This window comes from Trichechus manatus, unplaced genomic scaffold, assembly GCF_000243295.1.
Source record: "Trichechus manatus latirostris isolate Lorelei unplaced genomic scaffold, TriManLat1.0 scaffold00234, whole genome shotgun sequence".
Taxonomy (NCBI): Eukaryota; Metazoa; Chordata; class Mammalia; order Sirenia; family Trichechidae; genus Trichechus; species Trichechus manatus.
This window is the reverse complement of record NW_004444170.1, coordinates 1,045,929-1,062,288: the sequence shown is the minus strand read 5'-3', so window position 1 is coordinate 1,062,288 and position 16,360 is coordinate 1,045,929. Positions and strand designations below refer to the sequence as shown.

The 16,360-nt window shown below is 39.6% G+C and overlaps 1 protein-coding gene across 1 annotated transcript in view; it reads left to right on the top strand.

The window, feature by feature from the left end:
* Window positions 1-16,360, top strand: part of LOC101344436 (CUB and sushi domain-containing protein 1-like) — a 1,691,327-nt gene that overhangs the window by 936,812 nt on the left and 738,155 nt on the right. Inside the window, exon 6 of the mRNA XM_023743077.1 lies at window positions 3,590-3,667. Within this exon, the coding sequence (XP_023598845.1) occupies window positions 3,590-3,667 (78 nt within the window). The remainder of the gene's footprint in view (window positions 1-3,589; window positions 3,668-16,360) is intronic.

Below are 16,360 nucleotides of genomic sequence, written 5' to 3'. Positions count from 1 at the left end.
GGGGCTATGGGAGCCTCTTTTGAGGGCCTCTGGATCAAGGGGGCTGGAAGAAGGAGCTATAGGGCTGAGGTTCCCACTTTCCTGTGCTAAAATGATTAATTGTATTAAGATGAGGGAGCAATCAGATGAATGCATGTAGACAATGGTAACACTTAGTCTTCCCACCCCAGCCTGCTATCCGAAAATACACAAACGAGTAGAAACCTAGACTCAAGGGAGAGGAAGGAGTTAGAACAAAAGTAAGGAAATCTGAAAGGAAAGAGAACAAAGGAGCAGAAATGAAGAGAAAAAGGAAAACAATATGTCACTTTTCTCCTAGACTCCTTTCTGCTCTTTGTTCATGAAACCCTTTGCTCTTCCTCTCCTCCCCAGAAATTGAGTGGTTTTGTTTGTTTCGTGAAGCAGTCGTCTTCTCAGGGGTGCAGGGTAGATGCTAGAGATGGCACAGGTGTGAGCAACAGGATAGGTTTTATCCTCTTTGTCTCTCCACCACCTGCTGCAGGGAAATGTGGACTGCCAGAAAGAGCAGAGCGAAGGTAAACCAGATGTGGTGTGCCCTCCCCTTCTCCCAGAGTGGCACAGTGGAAAGAGTAGAAGATTTGGAAAGACATCATGCTTGGTAAAGTAGAGGATCAGCAAAAGATAGGCAAACCCTAAATGAGATGGATTGACACAGTGGCTGCAACAATGGGCTCAAGCATAACAACGATTATGAGGATGGCGCAGGACCTGACAGGGTTTCATTCTGTTGTATATGCAGTCGCTATGAGTTTGAACTAGCTCATCAGCACCTAACAATGACAACAACAATTAAAATCTTGGTTCTGCCTGAGAATAGCTGTGAGTTTTAGCTAACCACTTATTTCCTCATCTGTAACATGGACATGGAGCCCTGGTGGCACAGTGGTTAAGTGCTAAGCTGCTAACCAAAAGGTTGGCAGTTTGAACCCACCAGCCGCTCTGTGGGAGAAAGATGTGGCAGTCTGCTTCCGTAAAGATTACAGCCTTGGAAACCCTATGCGGCAGTTCTACTCTGTCCTATATGGTCACTATGAGTTGGAATTGATTCTATGGCAAGGGGTAGGACCTAAGAATACATCCCTCACTGAGTTATTATAAAAGCTGAAATTGGAAATGTCCGTAAAGCATTTATACAGTGCTTGAGACATGACAGGTTTGTAAATGTTGGCTTTCTTGTCACTGCCTGGATTGGTGTGGAGCAAAACTTGAAACTGGGTAAGAAGGTCAGGAGCAGTGCTGCTGGGACTTTATGTCTTCCTTCCTCCCACGCAGTCCAGCTACTGCAGTTCCTACCTCTACTCCTGCCCACACCGACCTGTTGTTGTGTGCCCTCGAGTCAGTTCCCACTCAGAGGACCCTACAGGACAGAGGAGAGCTGCCCCATGGGGTTTTCTTGACTGTAATATTTACCGGAGTAGATCATCAGGCCTTTTACCCGAGGAGTTGCTGGTGGGTTCGAACCGCCAGATTTCAGTGGTGCTCAGCTGAAAAAACCTTATACTCGGCTTTATTAAGAAATCAATGTAAATACTGTGGTTTACACACATGAGGCCGCACCACCAGGGCTCCTGCACACTCAAGCTCGCCAACTGCAAAGGAAAGGGAGTTGGATTTGGCACTAGAAGATCTGAGTTCAAATAACAAATCTTACTCCCTATGTAACTTCAACAAATCTATAAGCCTTGATTTCCTAATATAAATAGAACCAAAACCATTGCCATCGAGTCGATTCTGACTCATAGCGACTTTATAGGACAGAGTAGAACTACCCTATAGGGTTTCCAAGGAGGGGTTGGTGGATTCGAACTGCTGACCTTTCGGTAAGCAGTCTTAGCTTTTAACCACTGTGCCACCAGGGCTCCAATATGAATAAGGGCATGATAGTCCCTATCTCAGAGAGTTATTGGGAGAATTATATGTCACGATGTGTTTGAAGGCAACTTCTAAAAAATAAAACATTATACAGTGTCACTGTGAGGAAGCAAAATGATGAGTGGGATCAGGGACCCTGAGGGGTGGTGTCACAGACGGATTATCCCCCAGGGTGGTGGAATACTCAGTGACAAGAGGAAAGAGAAAGTGGAGAGGGAGCAGGGGCAGTAACATCAGTGATGAAAAGACAATTCTAATGGACGATTCCACGGTAATCATGGGAATGTGAGTGTTACAAAAATAATAAGAACTGTCATGTATTGAGCCTCCTGTGTTGTGCTGAAGACTTTGCGTTCATTATCTCTGAACCCTATATGACCTCTGCATTTCATAGCATCCTGATTTTACAGATAAATGAACAGACTCAGAGTTAAGTAACTTATTCGGGGTCATGTAGCTACTGAGTCAGAGACAAGGATTTAAAGCCAGGTCTGAATGCTTCCAGCTATTCTAGGTCCAGTCTCATCTGTGTAAACCAAACCCGTTGCCATCTTGTCGATTCCAACTCATAGCAACCCTATAGGACAGAGTAGAACTGCCTCATAAAGTTTCCAAGGGCCGGCTGATGGATTGGAACTGATGACCTTTCGGTTAGCAGCCAAGCTCTTAACCACTGCGCCACCAGAACTCCATGTGTAAACCGTAATATTCAAATTGATTACTTAAAAAAGCCAAGGGTAAGGTTTTTTTAGGGCTTCAGATTACTTTCTATTTTTTTCCCACCAAATGCCTCCCCAGTTTTTTCCCCCTAGAAATGACTAGAAAAGTCTATCTTCTTAAGATGTTTGATGCATGAGCTAGACAGTCAACTAACTCATTTAACTCTTAGAATTATGACTTTGGAACGCAGTATCCCATACACCTTCTGCATTTCCTACCATATGGAAGTGTCCAGAAGGACTACCAGTTGCTGTAGAGTTGATTCTGACTCCTGGTGACTCTATGTGTGTCAGAGTAGAACTGTGCTCCACAGGATTTTCAATGGCTGATTTGTGGAAGTAGATTGCCAGGCCTTCCGAGGTGCCTCTGGGTGCGCTCGAACCTCCAACTTTATGGTTAGCAGCTGAGCACATTAACTGTTTGTATCACCCAGGGACTCCCGAGAAGGACTAGCACTCTTCCATTTAAATTTTATTCCCAGCACTTAGATCATACTTTTCTACACAAACTCCCAATTAGCTAAACTTTAAGTGATTAAATGAATATGTGGATGAATGAATGAGCAACTTGGATTTTTATCTGCAATTTTTCATGAGTATAGCAAATTGTGAAAATGCTATAGTCACTACAAGTAAATTTAGAAGGCAATCTCACTTTGGCAAAATAGTAAGGATTTGTAGAATTTGCCTTTACTGGTGGTAAATAAATTTGGAGTATAAGGGAAACTGCAGCACGTATTATTTTTAGCTTCTAACACTGCCGTAAGATACGATCCTGCTGCTTGATAGCCAGGCATTAATCATTCACAAGCTCTTATCCTTCATTTGCTTTGCGTCGTTAACCTCTTAGAACAAGTCCCATTTTCCAGAGGTTGGTAGGGAAGCAGTTATGACTGGCAATGTTGTGAGAAATTGACACTGTTTTATGATCTGTCTTCAAATCTCACCTACTAACGGTTTTATTGTGTCTCTTCCAGTGAAAAAGGCAATTGAATTGAAGTCAAGAGGAGTCAAGATGCTGCCCAGCAAGGACAGTAGCCATAAAAACTCTGTCCGTAAGTCTTCTTTCTTTCTATATGAGTATTGATACGTCAATTAAGGGGAAAGGAGAAGAGTGAATGAAGTAGTTAAGCAGTAATTCTATAAACTGCTTTTCCACTTCATCTCTTTCCACTTTTCTACTTTCAAAAGTATTTTCTGGAAGAAGGAATATACACTAACTTCACATTGTTGAAGAAAGAATGTTGTCTTGATTCTTCCTCCTAAACGTGTCTCAAATCTGTCTTCACCTGACCGCCCGTATTGGTCACTGTGTGAGTCTGGACCTTCCGCATTTCGCACCTGAGTAAATGTTACATTGTCAGACATTTTACTCCCAAGTCTTTTCACTCTAGTCCACCCCCCATGCACTATGTTGCCAGACTGATTTTTTTAAATTAGAAATCTAACCTTGTCATTGTCCCATTAAAATATTCACAAATATCTGCCACCTGAGGAATAAAATACCGTTACCACAATGTCCTACATCATTCCAAAAAGGAAATAAGGTCATGGAAACCATTTCTCTATTGCTTACATTTGTATATTTCTAGCACATGGCAGGCACTCAGTAGATAGTTATTGACTGAATGAAAGTATCCTCCGCCACCTGATTTTCTCATCTATTCTCCTTGACACCCCCTTCAGCGTTCATCATTATTTAGGACCGTCGGACCAGGCAACATTTTGTTCTGTTATGTATAAGTTTGGTGTGAGTTGGAGCCCACTGAATGGCTGCTGACAACAACAAATGGATGAGCTCAGCATTCCTTGACTATGTCATTGGGCTTTTCTGCTGGAAGTGTCCTCTGTCCTTTCATTGATACTGAAATGCCACGTGTTCCTCCTAGAGTCTCACCATTTGAATCGTTTGTTGACCCTCCCGGTTTTGTGCTAGTGCTGTGCTCCTGCATCTGTTACAGCCCTTACTGTGTCACAGTTTGGCCATGTTGTCACCTGTTCCCGCTAGACGGAGATCAGCAGGTGCCATTGAGACACCTAGTGGGTTTACTTCCAGCTTGGTCCTTTCCTGGGGCATCACAAGACTTTCAACCGGTTCTCTTGCCTTTTGTAGCCATTCCTAGTAACTGCTTCTTCTGCGGTTTTCTGTTACTTGCTGTCTTGATGTTCTTTAGCTGGTGTTTTGGATCAACGTATTCTGTTTTTCCACTGCCTAGCAGCAAATAGGAGCCCAGAGGCTAATAGGTGGTGCAGTGGTTAAGAACTCGGCTGCTAACCAAAATGTTGGCAGTTCGAATCCACCAGGCGCTCCTTGGAAATCCAATGGGGCAGTTCTACTCTGTCCTATAGGGTACCTATGAGTTGGAACTGACTCAACAGCAAGGATTTTGGTTTCGTTTTTTGGAGCAGTTAATAGAGATAGAGTGCCAGGGATGGACATGTGGGATCCCCTCAGTTCGTCGAATCTGCTTTTATCTGCATTATGTATTGGGTTTCCCCAAAAGGTTTTGAGATATATTTTCCCTTAGAATTAACGATTAAAGAAAAAACAAATAACGATAAAAACCGTTTGAAAATCACATCATGGATTGACTCACTTTTGCTTTATCAGTATTTTATGGTTTCCTGTTGATTGCCTGGGTAACAATAGTTCATTGCCTCTGTACAATGGTCCTATCCTATGGAACTTGGGAGAACATTGAGGTAGACACAGACCCTTAAGCTGTGGCCGTCAAGCCAAGAGTAGAGCATCTGAACTCTGATTGAGACTCAGGTCCTTAGGCCTCACACACACACACATATACACACACACACACACACAATGTTTTCATTATACACTCTGTCCTATAATCATAGTCAGTGACATTTAAATTAACTTGGACTCAAAATAGAGGGAAGATTTTATATGTAAAAAATGTTGAAATGGCAAATGTCTTCTCAAAAGTAAATATATTTATTTATGTATATATTGGCAATAAAAAATTAAATTAGAAGTTTGGAAAGAACAGAAGGACAGAGAAAGGAAGACGGGATTTTTAAAAATAAAGCTGTAATATTTGCTATTGTTAGCTTTTAGTTTAGGTTGTTTGGCAGAGTGAAAGATATAGTTTTACAATAATTTTACAACTGATTTTTTGATGGTGTGTAAACCCTGCAGAAATGATCCCAAGCGTTTACGTTGGTGTGGCGTCACAGATCAGGTGAAGTTCTTGCATCAAATCAATATCAGAGCAGCTATCAAATTAATTGTTGTTGTTGTTAGGTACCATGGAGTCAATTCCGACTCATAGTGACTCTATGTACAACAGAACAAAACACTGCCTGGTCCTGTACCATCCTCACAATCGTTGTTATGCTTGAGCTCATTGTTGCAGTCACTGTGTCAATGCATCCCGTAGAGGGTCTTCCTCTTTTTTGCTGACCCTCTACCGTACTAAGTATAATGTCCTTCTCCAGGGACTGATCCCTCCTGATAACATGTCCAAAGTACATTAGACAAAGTCTCACCATCTTCCCTTCTAAGGAGCATTCTGGCTGTACTTCTTCCAAGACAGATTTGTTCCTTCTTCTGGCAGTCCATGGTATATTCAATATTCTTCATCAACACCATAGTTCAAAAGCATTGATTCTTCCTGGGTCTTCCTTATTCATTGTCCAGCTTTTGCATGCATATGAGGCAACTGAAAATGCCATGGCTTGGATGAGGCCCACCTTAGTCCTCAAGGTACCATCTTTGCTTTTGAACCCTATAGAGAGGTCTTTTGCAGCAGATTTGCCCAGTGCAATATGTGTTTGATTTCTTGACTGCTGCTTTCATAGGTGTTGATTGTGGATACAAGTAAATGAAATTCTTGGCAATAACCCTGCAATCGTCCTTTTCCTCCAAAGCCCAGCCCAGTGCCTTTTCAGAGAAGCTCATTAAATTCTCCTTTACCTAAAGCCTCACATGAGTAGACTGTAATAATAGTTTTCTTCTTCTGGGTTTGGATTGTGTTATGGCAATGGGAAGCCCCCACAGGATATTGGAGGCAAACGTGAATGTGAGGTCAGGGTATTTATTTCTCCAGCTATTGTTGTTATTAGTTGCCATCAAGTTGATTCTGATGCACAGCGACCTCCTGTGTGCAGAGGAGAATTGCTCCATAGAGTTTTCAAGGCTGTGTCCTTTTGGAAGCAGTTTCCCAGTCCTGTCTCTCAAGGCACTTCTGAGTGAGTTTGAACCACTTTTTGGCTAGTGGTCCAGTGCTTAACCCTTTTCTCCACCCAGGTACTTTCCTCCCTACAAAGTCAAGCTGGCTGTGTGGTCCAAGGTCCAAAGACCCAGAGTCACTGCTCCTGCTGAAGGAGTGACTCTATGACTCTTTCCCTTGTTTTCTCAGGACCAGATTGTTCCCCTTGTTTTTAGCCTAGGAAGTGATAAAAACAAACAAAATCTAAACCCGTTGCTGTCAACTCGCTTCCAACTCACAATGACCCTGTAGGACAGAGTAGAACAACTGTCCCATAGGGTTTCCAGTGAGTGCCTGGTAAACTCAAACTGCCAACCTTTTATTTAGCAGCCGAGCTCTTAACCCCTGGACCCAGTTTATAGGAAGTCTCGGTTACCACACTATTCCTTGGGGCATCCCCAGACCTACACTTACGTAAATGGCCCCTTTGTAAGTAATCTTGACCTAAATTACTCTCCTCCAGAGTGGCATCTGTTTCCTGGTAATACCCTGTTTAAGACAATAGAAAATGTTCAAGATTTTGTTGAAACAGACAGGGCAAACTTTACCCAAAGATTGAGAAGTTAAAAATAAACAAAGCCGCACACAAGGCAAGGCAAGGAACCCGTGCCTTCTGGCTATATCAGATCCAAGCTAAGTCCTTTTCAGCTGACTCCTCATGGATGTCCTCTGAGTAACAAGCAGGAGTTTAAACAAGTGCCAGGCAGAGAGAGAGCCCTGGATCAAGAGGTGGGAGTATTTGACAGACGACTTCAAGGGATTTGCAATTTAACGATGCAAGGCTAATACAGTTATAATAATTAAGCAATAATTATAATATTGATACTATGTGATATGTAATACACTAGATTAATGTGATATGTACTGTGAGAGAAGTAAGCAAGGATTTTCTAAGTTGTACATTAACAAGTTAACACAAGTAGACAGTAGCAGGTACATAGATTAAAAACAAACTCCTCATTGTTTCATTTGAAAAATAAATAGTGCCTGTGTCTGGATGTGTCACAGTGTCCCTGATTCTAGCCTGTTCTTGGCACTTTTCCTTGCTGGCCAGTTTGCGTTTTCTGCCTTGATCTGCCTTAGTTATACCACCCAGAGGAGTCCTTGGGAGCTGTGCCTTCCTCTGAGGAAGCGTATTTCCCAACTGATGGCCCCCACTGAATCACACCCTGTGCCTCCTCATCCTCCGACAGTCAAAGCTGCCAGGACCTGCAAGTAATTGGTACTTAGTAAGTGTTTCCTGACTAAATACATGAATGAATGGAAAATATAGGAAAAAAATAAAATCTGTATTATGGAACAAAGTCCCTACAGATTCTCTCTTTAATGTATCTTAATCTGATGCATCATTTGTGAATTTTGCTTTGGAATCACTAAGCCAGTAGGTTTCCTCATCCAGCCCTGATTTCATTTTACCAATTAACCCCTAGTCATTCACTTTGGGAGGATTCCTGGTGGTGCAGTGGTTAAGAGCTCGTCTGCTAATCAAAAGATCGGCAGTTCAAATCCACCAGCCACTCCTTGGAAACTCTGTGGAGCAGTTCTAAATCAACGACAACGGGTTTTTTTTTTTTTTTGATTTAATTCACTTTGGAAGGCGGTGGTTGTTCAGTGGTAAAATGCTCACCTTTCATGAAGGATGCCCAGGTTCGAATCCCGGCCAGTACACCTCAAATGCAGCCACCACCCATCTGTCATTGGAGGCTTTCATGTTGCTCTTCAGCTTCACAGGTTTTAGGGACTTCCAGACTAAGACAGACTAAGAAGAAAGGCTGGTGATCTACTTCCAAAAATTGGCAAATGAAAACCTTATGGATCACAAGGAGCCAATTCTGTTGTACATGGAGCACCACTAGTTGGGGGCTAACAACCACAGTTCATTTTGGAGTCTCTGTGTGGTGCAAACGGTAACATGCTCAGCTGCTAACCGAAAGGCTGGAGCTTTGAATTCACCCGGAGGTGTCTCAGAAGAAAGGCCAGGTGATCTACTTGCACAAAAACAGCCATTGAAAACGGTATGGAGCACAGGGTTATTGTGCCACACATGGGGTTGGAATTGACTCGATGGCAACTTGTTTTACTGCTTTTTAATTCGCTTTTGTCATTGACATGTCTAAACCTAGCCACATGGCACGGAGTCATGGGAGGCTATGAAGATATTTCAGCTCTCCTGTGCAGTGAAGGCAATTTCCTACATTAACCCTCAGAAAGAGAAGAAGATGTAAAAGTTCGTTTTTTCATAATTTTGTAATCAAGCAACGTTTTCTAAAAAAAAAAAGAAAGAAAACAACTCACAGATAACTGAGGTATTAACGTTTCTTATTCTCTAAATTTGTAAATATTTTAAGCTTTGAAAGAATTACAACATAAATGGACAACACCCTGCCACAGAAAGGGCATCCAGAATAAATTTTGGAAACAACCTCCACGTCCACCTTCTTTGTGCTCACTGAGTGATAGCGGGAGGGGTAGTTTCTATTCTGAGGTTAGAGCCTGTCAGTTTTAAAGGATTATTAAATTTCCACTAACTAGTTTGAAATTTTGGTAACAGTATTTATAGTTTCTTCTCACTCTCCTTTCTGACATTCTCCTTGGCAGAATGCAAACTGAGCAACGCTAAGTGTGAGAATCACTAGGCTAGAGAATCTGTTCGTGTGCTTCTAACTCCAACATACACAAAGCTGTGGGGAAGACAGACTAAAACCCCGGCTGTTATTTTTGAGCGAGAGTTTTTTTTTCCCCAATGTAAAGACAAATGACTTTACAAATTCGATATTGATTTGTTGTAACTCACTTAGATGAATTGATGGGCACATATTGTGTATTGAGCATTTGCAGTTACAGCAGTGTATACCCAAGCAAGAGAGGACAGCTGATTCAGAAACATTATTCAGTATGGAACCTAGTAACAAATTGTGGAAAAACTGAGCAATGCAATGCGTTGTGTTATAAACCCTTAGGAAAAATAACGATAGAACATAATGAAATAAATGCCCCTGGAATTCTTCTACGTTCAACTGTAAAACATTCATTCCATTATTCTTTGTTTCTATGGGCAATCAATTTTTTTTTCTACCTTGGAAAAATACCTGAAGCGAAGCAGAATAATATGTATTCCAAGTTTCCAAATGGGCAGTCCTATGAATGTAAAGCAGTTGACCTGATTTTGTCTTTTGTGATGACACTGGTTCCATATTTCTCTATCTTTTCTTCTGTCTTAGATATAATTGCTTGGAAGTGCAGATTTTAAAACTTTTGTAGCTCCATTTTTAGAACCTCAAATCAAAATGATGTCTTAACTACTTTATAAAGTTAAAGATGCAATCATAACTATAGAATATTTGAATTATCTTTTTAAAAGCGCATGACTGTTCTATCCATTTTCTAAAATATACCATAATAAAAGATTTTTCTTAATCTTCCCTGGGTCATACTAAATTTATCCACCTATCACTGTAATTTCTATATTCATAGTTTTAATTTTCTTAAATTATACCAATGGGTAATATCCTATTTTCTTTAAATTCCAATCCATAAGAAAGATTTAATCTTAATGTCTTTCCTACCTTCTTGCTGTCGTGTACGTTTTTTAAGCCTAGCAATATAATCACCAACCAACGGGCTCAGCATATCAATCCTCACTCTTTAAATAGGGATCCGCAGAGGCTAAAGGAAATGGAAAAAATGAACTATTAATTCTCATCCGTGGAGTTAAAATGAGAGACCAAATAATAATAATAATAATAATATCCTGACTTTTCTTTTCTCATTGGGAAAGTTGTCCCCATATGATCCACTTACAGAATAAAATTGATATCAGAAGTACATTAGACATGTTGGACATATTGTGTTGGACTTCTCTCCTGAATTTCAGACCTTTATATTCACCTGCCTACTCAAGATTTTCACACAGATGTCTAATAGGCATCTCTTGCACTTTCACCCATCTCAGAAAAAGACAACTATTTTTAAATTGTTAAATCAGGACATAGACCTTGTGTCATGTTGCTCTCCTGTATACCCGCAAACGCTGCTATCTCACTTTCTAACACGTACCCAAAAGTCAACCATTTCGCGTGTCCTCCAAAGCACCATCATCCCTCACTTGTGTTATGTCAGCAACCTCATCTGGTCTTCCTCTGTCTGCCTTGCTTCCCTAGAGTCTGTTCCCACACAGCGGCCAGAGTGATCTTGTTAAATAAATCAGTGCAATTGTATTCCTCTGCTCAAAATCTTTCAAAGACTTCTCATCACAGGCAAAAGAAAACCAAATTCCTTACAAAAATCCACAGAACTTCTTTATCTCCCTGCCTCATCTCCTGATCCTTTCAGCCTGGTTCACTAGTTTCTGAGCTGTTTCTCAAAGACATCAGATACCCCTCCTCAGGGTCTTTGTTATTGCAATTTCCTCAGCCTGAAGTGATCTTCCCCAAAGAGCCACACCCTTTTCTTTTGTCAGATCATTTTCTCAAAATTTACCTTCTATGTAAGGCTCTCACTGATCACTCTACCTGAACTTCACACTGATTTGCCCCCCAACAACTCCTGTCACTCCTGTTACCTGCTGTACTTTTCTCTTCATCTCTTATCACAACATATCATGTATGTGTATATATATATGCATATAGATGATATGTGTGTATATATGTGCATATGTATGTATATATATGATATGTGTTATATACGTGTATATATGTCTATATATATAGACATATACACACATACAAATATATGTAATCTTACTTGTTTCCTGTCTCCAGCTCCTCTCAATAGAATATAAACCCCATGAGGACAGATCCTTTTTTATCTTTTGTTCACTGATCCTTACCAAGTACCTAGAAGAACACCTGGCACACAACAGATGTGCAGAAACAAACTGTAATTTGGAGGATTGAGTTATGTGGTGGTGTGGAGAAGGAGTGTGGCAGTATTTTTCTTCCGCTAGGTCTTTGCAGTTCATGTCTTGATTCGCACATTCAACAGTCACACCCTGAGAGGAGAAAACAGGACTGTCAGCGAAGTGATTACAATGTCTTCCTTCCAGGGAAGAACTGGCAGCCCATTGGTTTTTTCCAGTTATGTAGATATTTATCAGATAAGAGTGCTATGTTAAAGGTAGAAATATTTATCGAGGGTTGAGAAAAAAGAACCATTTCTCGAAGTATTAATAGTTCAACCTGTAAAATGTAATAATCCACAGAGACAGAGGACTTAAAGTAGTATTAAAGTAGGCTGGTACCTTGGAAGCGAAGTCATCATATCTTCTTTATTAGACCTCTTCAATTACTGGATAACTTGAATGTCTCATTCATAAACATTTACTGGGCATTGGTTAAGAGAAAAACATGTGTATTATCAGAATCAATAATTTATCCACTAAAATAAAATACCAGTCTTAGAATGATGATACCCACTGCACAGAAAAGTTACACTTTTGAGAAATTAATTACTTGTTTTTTCAAGCTTCTGTAACGAGGTGATTGCAGTAAGTAATAAAATCTCTGTCAATCTAAATTCTGTGCTCCAGTAGGTCAGAAAGTACTCTGTGATAGACTAATCTATCTCTATACCATTGTTGAACTAGTCCATTTGCAACTGAAGTGATGACTAGAACATGGCCACTTTTAGAAAGGGCATTTGAAGAATTGCAGGGAAAGGCAACCCTGCCACTCTCTACAGCGTTCCCAGAAATTCAGAACTTGAAGTGAAATGTAAGTGTGAGAGGAAGGAACGAAAGAATGGAGTAGGGCCATTAATAAACTGGAATGACTTACCTAATGGGACTTGGAAAGCAAGGCCACCCGGGGAACAGAAGTAATTCTACATCCTTAATCTCATCAGCTCCAAGTGATGCTTTGTGTAGTTTCAAGCTCTGAAACTATATTGCAGAAATAATTTCTAACTGGCATTTTCATCAGGCCATAAATTTCCCGGTAACTGGATATATTGTTGTTCTATTAATCCCCATGTTAATAATATCAATAATTAACATGATTGCTTCACCCATCTACATACACTACATTTTCTTTCATAATGATATTGTTAAAATTACTAAGCTTATTATTAAATTGCCAGAAACGCCAGGCATCTTGTGGTTTTTCTCTCTTTTTTTTTTAGGGAACGTTATTTCTATGACTATTAGTGTGTGATGTATTTGAATTGAAGCAGACTAGAGTGATTTGTAACACAAATGCTACAGAAGAGAGCAAGCCTGCTTTTCTGTGTGCTGGGTTTTAGCACTAAGTGCTCGAGATCTTACTTTGAAGCAGATTTTGACATTAGGAAAAGTAATAGCCCCCATTAACCTCTAACAGTTGTATAAAGGTTTAATAAAATGAGAGGGATAATTGCCCCAATCTACTTTGTTCCACCATAAAATGTAATGATACGGAGTTTTACAATTGTTAACGATCCTTGTTTTCTAAACAAAGATCCATCCCTATATAGCACAAATATACTAGATTGTATAAATGGCTTTATAAATCAGGTAAGTAAATTATGCTTGCAGTTTCTAAATAGGCTTTGTCACTGCAGGAGCTAAAATACCTTTTAAAATACTCGGCCAAGTCTCCCTGTGAGGGAAACAGCTGTCAGGATGCATTTGGGAAGAATACCGTCACTGGTAACTAGAAGCAAAACTAGGTGGTTCATCAATTATTTAATACATCATTTACGTATAGAATTTCTAAAATATTCAGAAGAAAGCATCTATTAAAATATGAAAACGAGATGTATCTTGCTTGGATTATAGATTCAATTCAGTTAAATTGAATTGTAATCCAAATAGGAAGTAAAAAGCATGCAATTATAGAGCATAATTGATTAACTAAAGGGAACAATTTACTTTGCAAACTGAGTATGCAATGCATTCTTTTATTTCAAAAAGCAAATGTGAAACAACCTAGAGATTATGGAATATCTAAAATAAAAGTGTGAATCTCAGCATTTCCATTCTTTTTTTTTTTTTAAAGCTTAATGTGTCACTTTAGTTTTTATCAAATTTTATAAAATAAAATGACTTAATCTTCCCATGTAATTGGATGAGAAAAATCTGTAGCTCTGAAGGCTTGAGGGATTATTAGTGTTTAGGGGTCAATACAGATAAAATAATTCCAGTAACAGTCAGAAGCAGGAACCGCTATTTTAGTGTAATTAAATTATCTTACATAATCAAATATTTGTTACTAACTTTAATCAGAAACTCTAAAGATTAAATTAATTAACCCTTGTAGTTTCTTTATGAATTAAATAAAATCCTTCCATTTTGTCTGCAAAAAAAGAAGTCAGTGAGTTAAATTAATTAGCCTCTATGAAGATACTCATGTGATTTGGAATCAACTTGAAGGCAACGGTTATGGGTACGGTATATAAAGATGGATGGGAGAACTGGAATTAAAAATCAAGAACTGCTCAGAAGTCCACCGAGAATTTAGATTAATATACGTCCCTTAAGCCTTGTAATTTTATTTAAAACATATTATAAAGATGTAAGGAGAAAACTGAAAATATTTTCAGATTAATTCCTTTCATTGGAGTGCCGACAGAATTATGGAATCATAATATTGAAACTGACTTCCAGTTTTCAGGGAAACATCAGTTTGCCAAGACCTGGTAACTTTGCCCCACTGACTGGAAAATTCAGAGATAAATGGACCAACATTGAACAAACAGTGATTGTGCTGATTAGGATGACTTTAAGGAATGCAATCGGTGCGTTCTGTAATCTGGAGATGTAAGGAGAGTCATCAGTGCTGTGTGCTTACTTAAATTAAGAGAGGAGGGGTAATGTCTACTTCTCTTCCAGCTCCTCATGGAAAGCCTCAAGAAGACACTGAATAGACTCAGTGAAGGATTCAGGCTAGAAGCTAGTGAACTTGTATTCCCACCTGCTTCACAGGTCACTCTGTCTTGCACACCTGTCATGCAGCCTAGACAATGTCTTTAAAAAATCTCATTAGGTGCCAATTTCTTTTTCACTTTTTTTTTTTAATTTGCATTGTTGTGAAAATATAAATAACACAACTTTTGCCAATTCAAAACTTTTCATGCATACAATTCAATAAAACCAAGTACACCAATCACGTGGTACAACCATCACTAATACTCATTACCAGATTTTCCATCCCCATAAACAAAAGCACTAGGCTACCTAGACAACGATTGGCTCCTCCCCGTGTACCCCTGCCCCTGGTAACCACCACTAAACTCTAACCTCTATACTTTTGCCTATTCTAGGTATTTCATATTAGTGAACTCTTATGATACCATGTGTTGGAACTTCATTTCTCTTTATTGCAGAGTAACATTCCGTTGTATGTATGTACCACATTCTGTCTATTTGTTGATCTTTGATGGACATTTGGGTCCTTTCCATCTTTTGGCTATTGTGGGGAGTTCTGCAATGAGCATTAGCATGCATGTGTGTATTTGTATCACTGCTTTTAAGTCTCCTGGGAAGAGACCTAAGAGTGGATTGCTGGGTATCACAGTTTACCCATTCACCTATTAAAAGCCTTCATGGGAGCTTCACAGTTTCGACAGTTACGAATAAAACTGCTGTAAACACCCATGTGCAGGTTTTTGGGTGGACCCAAGTTTTCAGTTCATGTAGGAGGACAATTGCTGGGTCATATAGTAAGCTCTGTTTAGCTTTGCAAGAAACTGTCCAACTGTCTTCCAAAGTGTCTGTACCATGTTACATTCCAAGCAGCACTGAATGAGGATTCCTTTTGCTTCACATCCTCCCCAAGATTCGGGGTTATCAGTGTTTTGGATTTTAGCCATTCCACTAGATCGGTAGTGGTATCTCACTGTTGTTTTAATTCCCAATTCTTTAATTGGGAAGCTCTGAGTTGGAATTGACTTGAAGGCATACAACAATAACAACAACAGCAAAGACAGGAGACGTTGAGCATATTTTCACATGTTCATTTGTCATCTATATATCTTCTCTGATGAGATATCTGTTCAGCTATTTTGCCTGTTCTTTAGTTGGTCTTTCTAACTTCTTTATTTTGACAAAATATACAACTTCACAGGAAGTTGCCAAAAAATGTACAAGGGAAGTCTTGTATCCTTCACCCAGTTTTCCTCCCTGGTAACATCTTGCATAACTATAGCGTAATATCAAAACCAGAAAACTGATGTTAGAAAAATCCATAGAACTTATTCAGATTTCACTAATTTTATATCCACTCATATGTGTGTGTGTGTGTAGTTCTATGCAGTTGTATCACATGTGCAGATTTGTATAACCACCGGTACAATCAAGATACAGGAGAGTTCCACCATCAAAAGTCTCCCGTTTGCTACCCTCTTTATACCTACACCCTCTCCCCTACCTTGTCCCTAAAGCTTGGCAACCACTAATCTATTCTCCGTCTCTATACTTCTGTTATTTCAAGAATATTATCTGCCTGGAATTATATAATATGTGACCCTTTGCAACTGGCTATTTGCACTTAGCATAATTATTTGAAATCCTTCCAATTTGTTGTGTGTAACAATAGTTCATTCCTT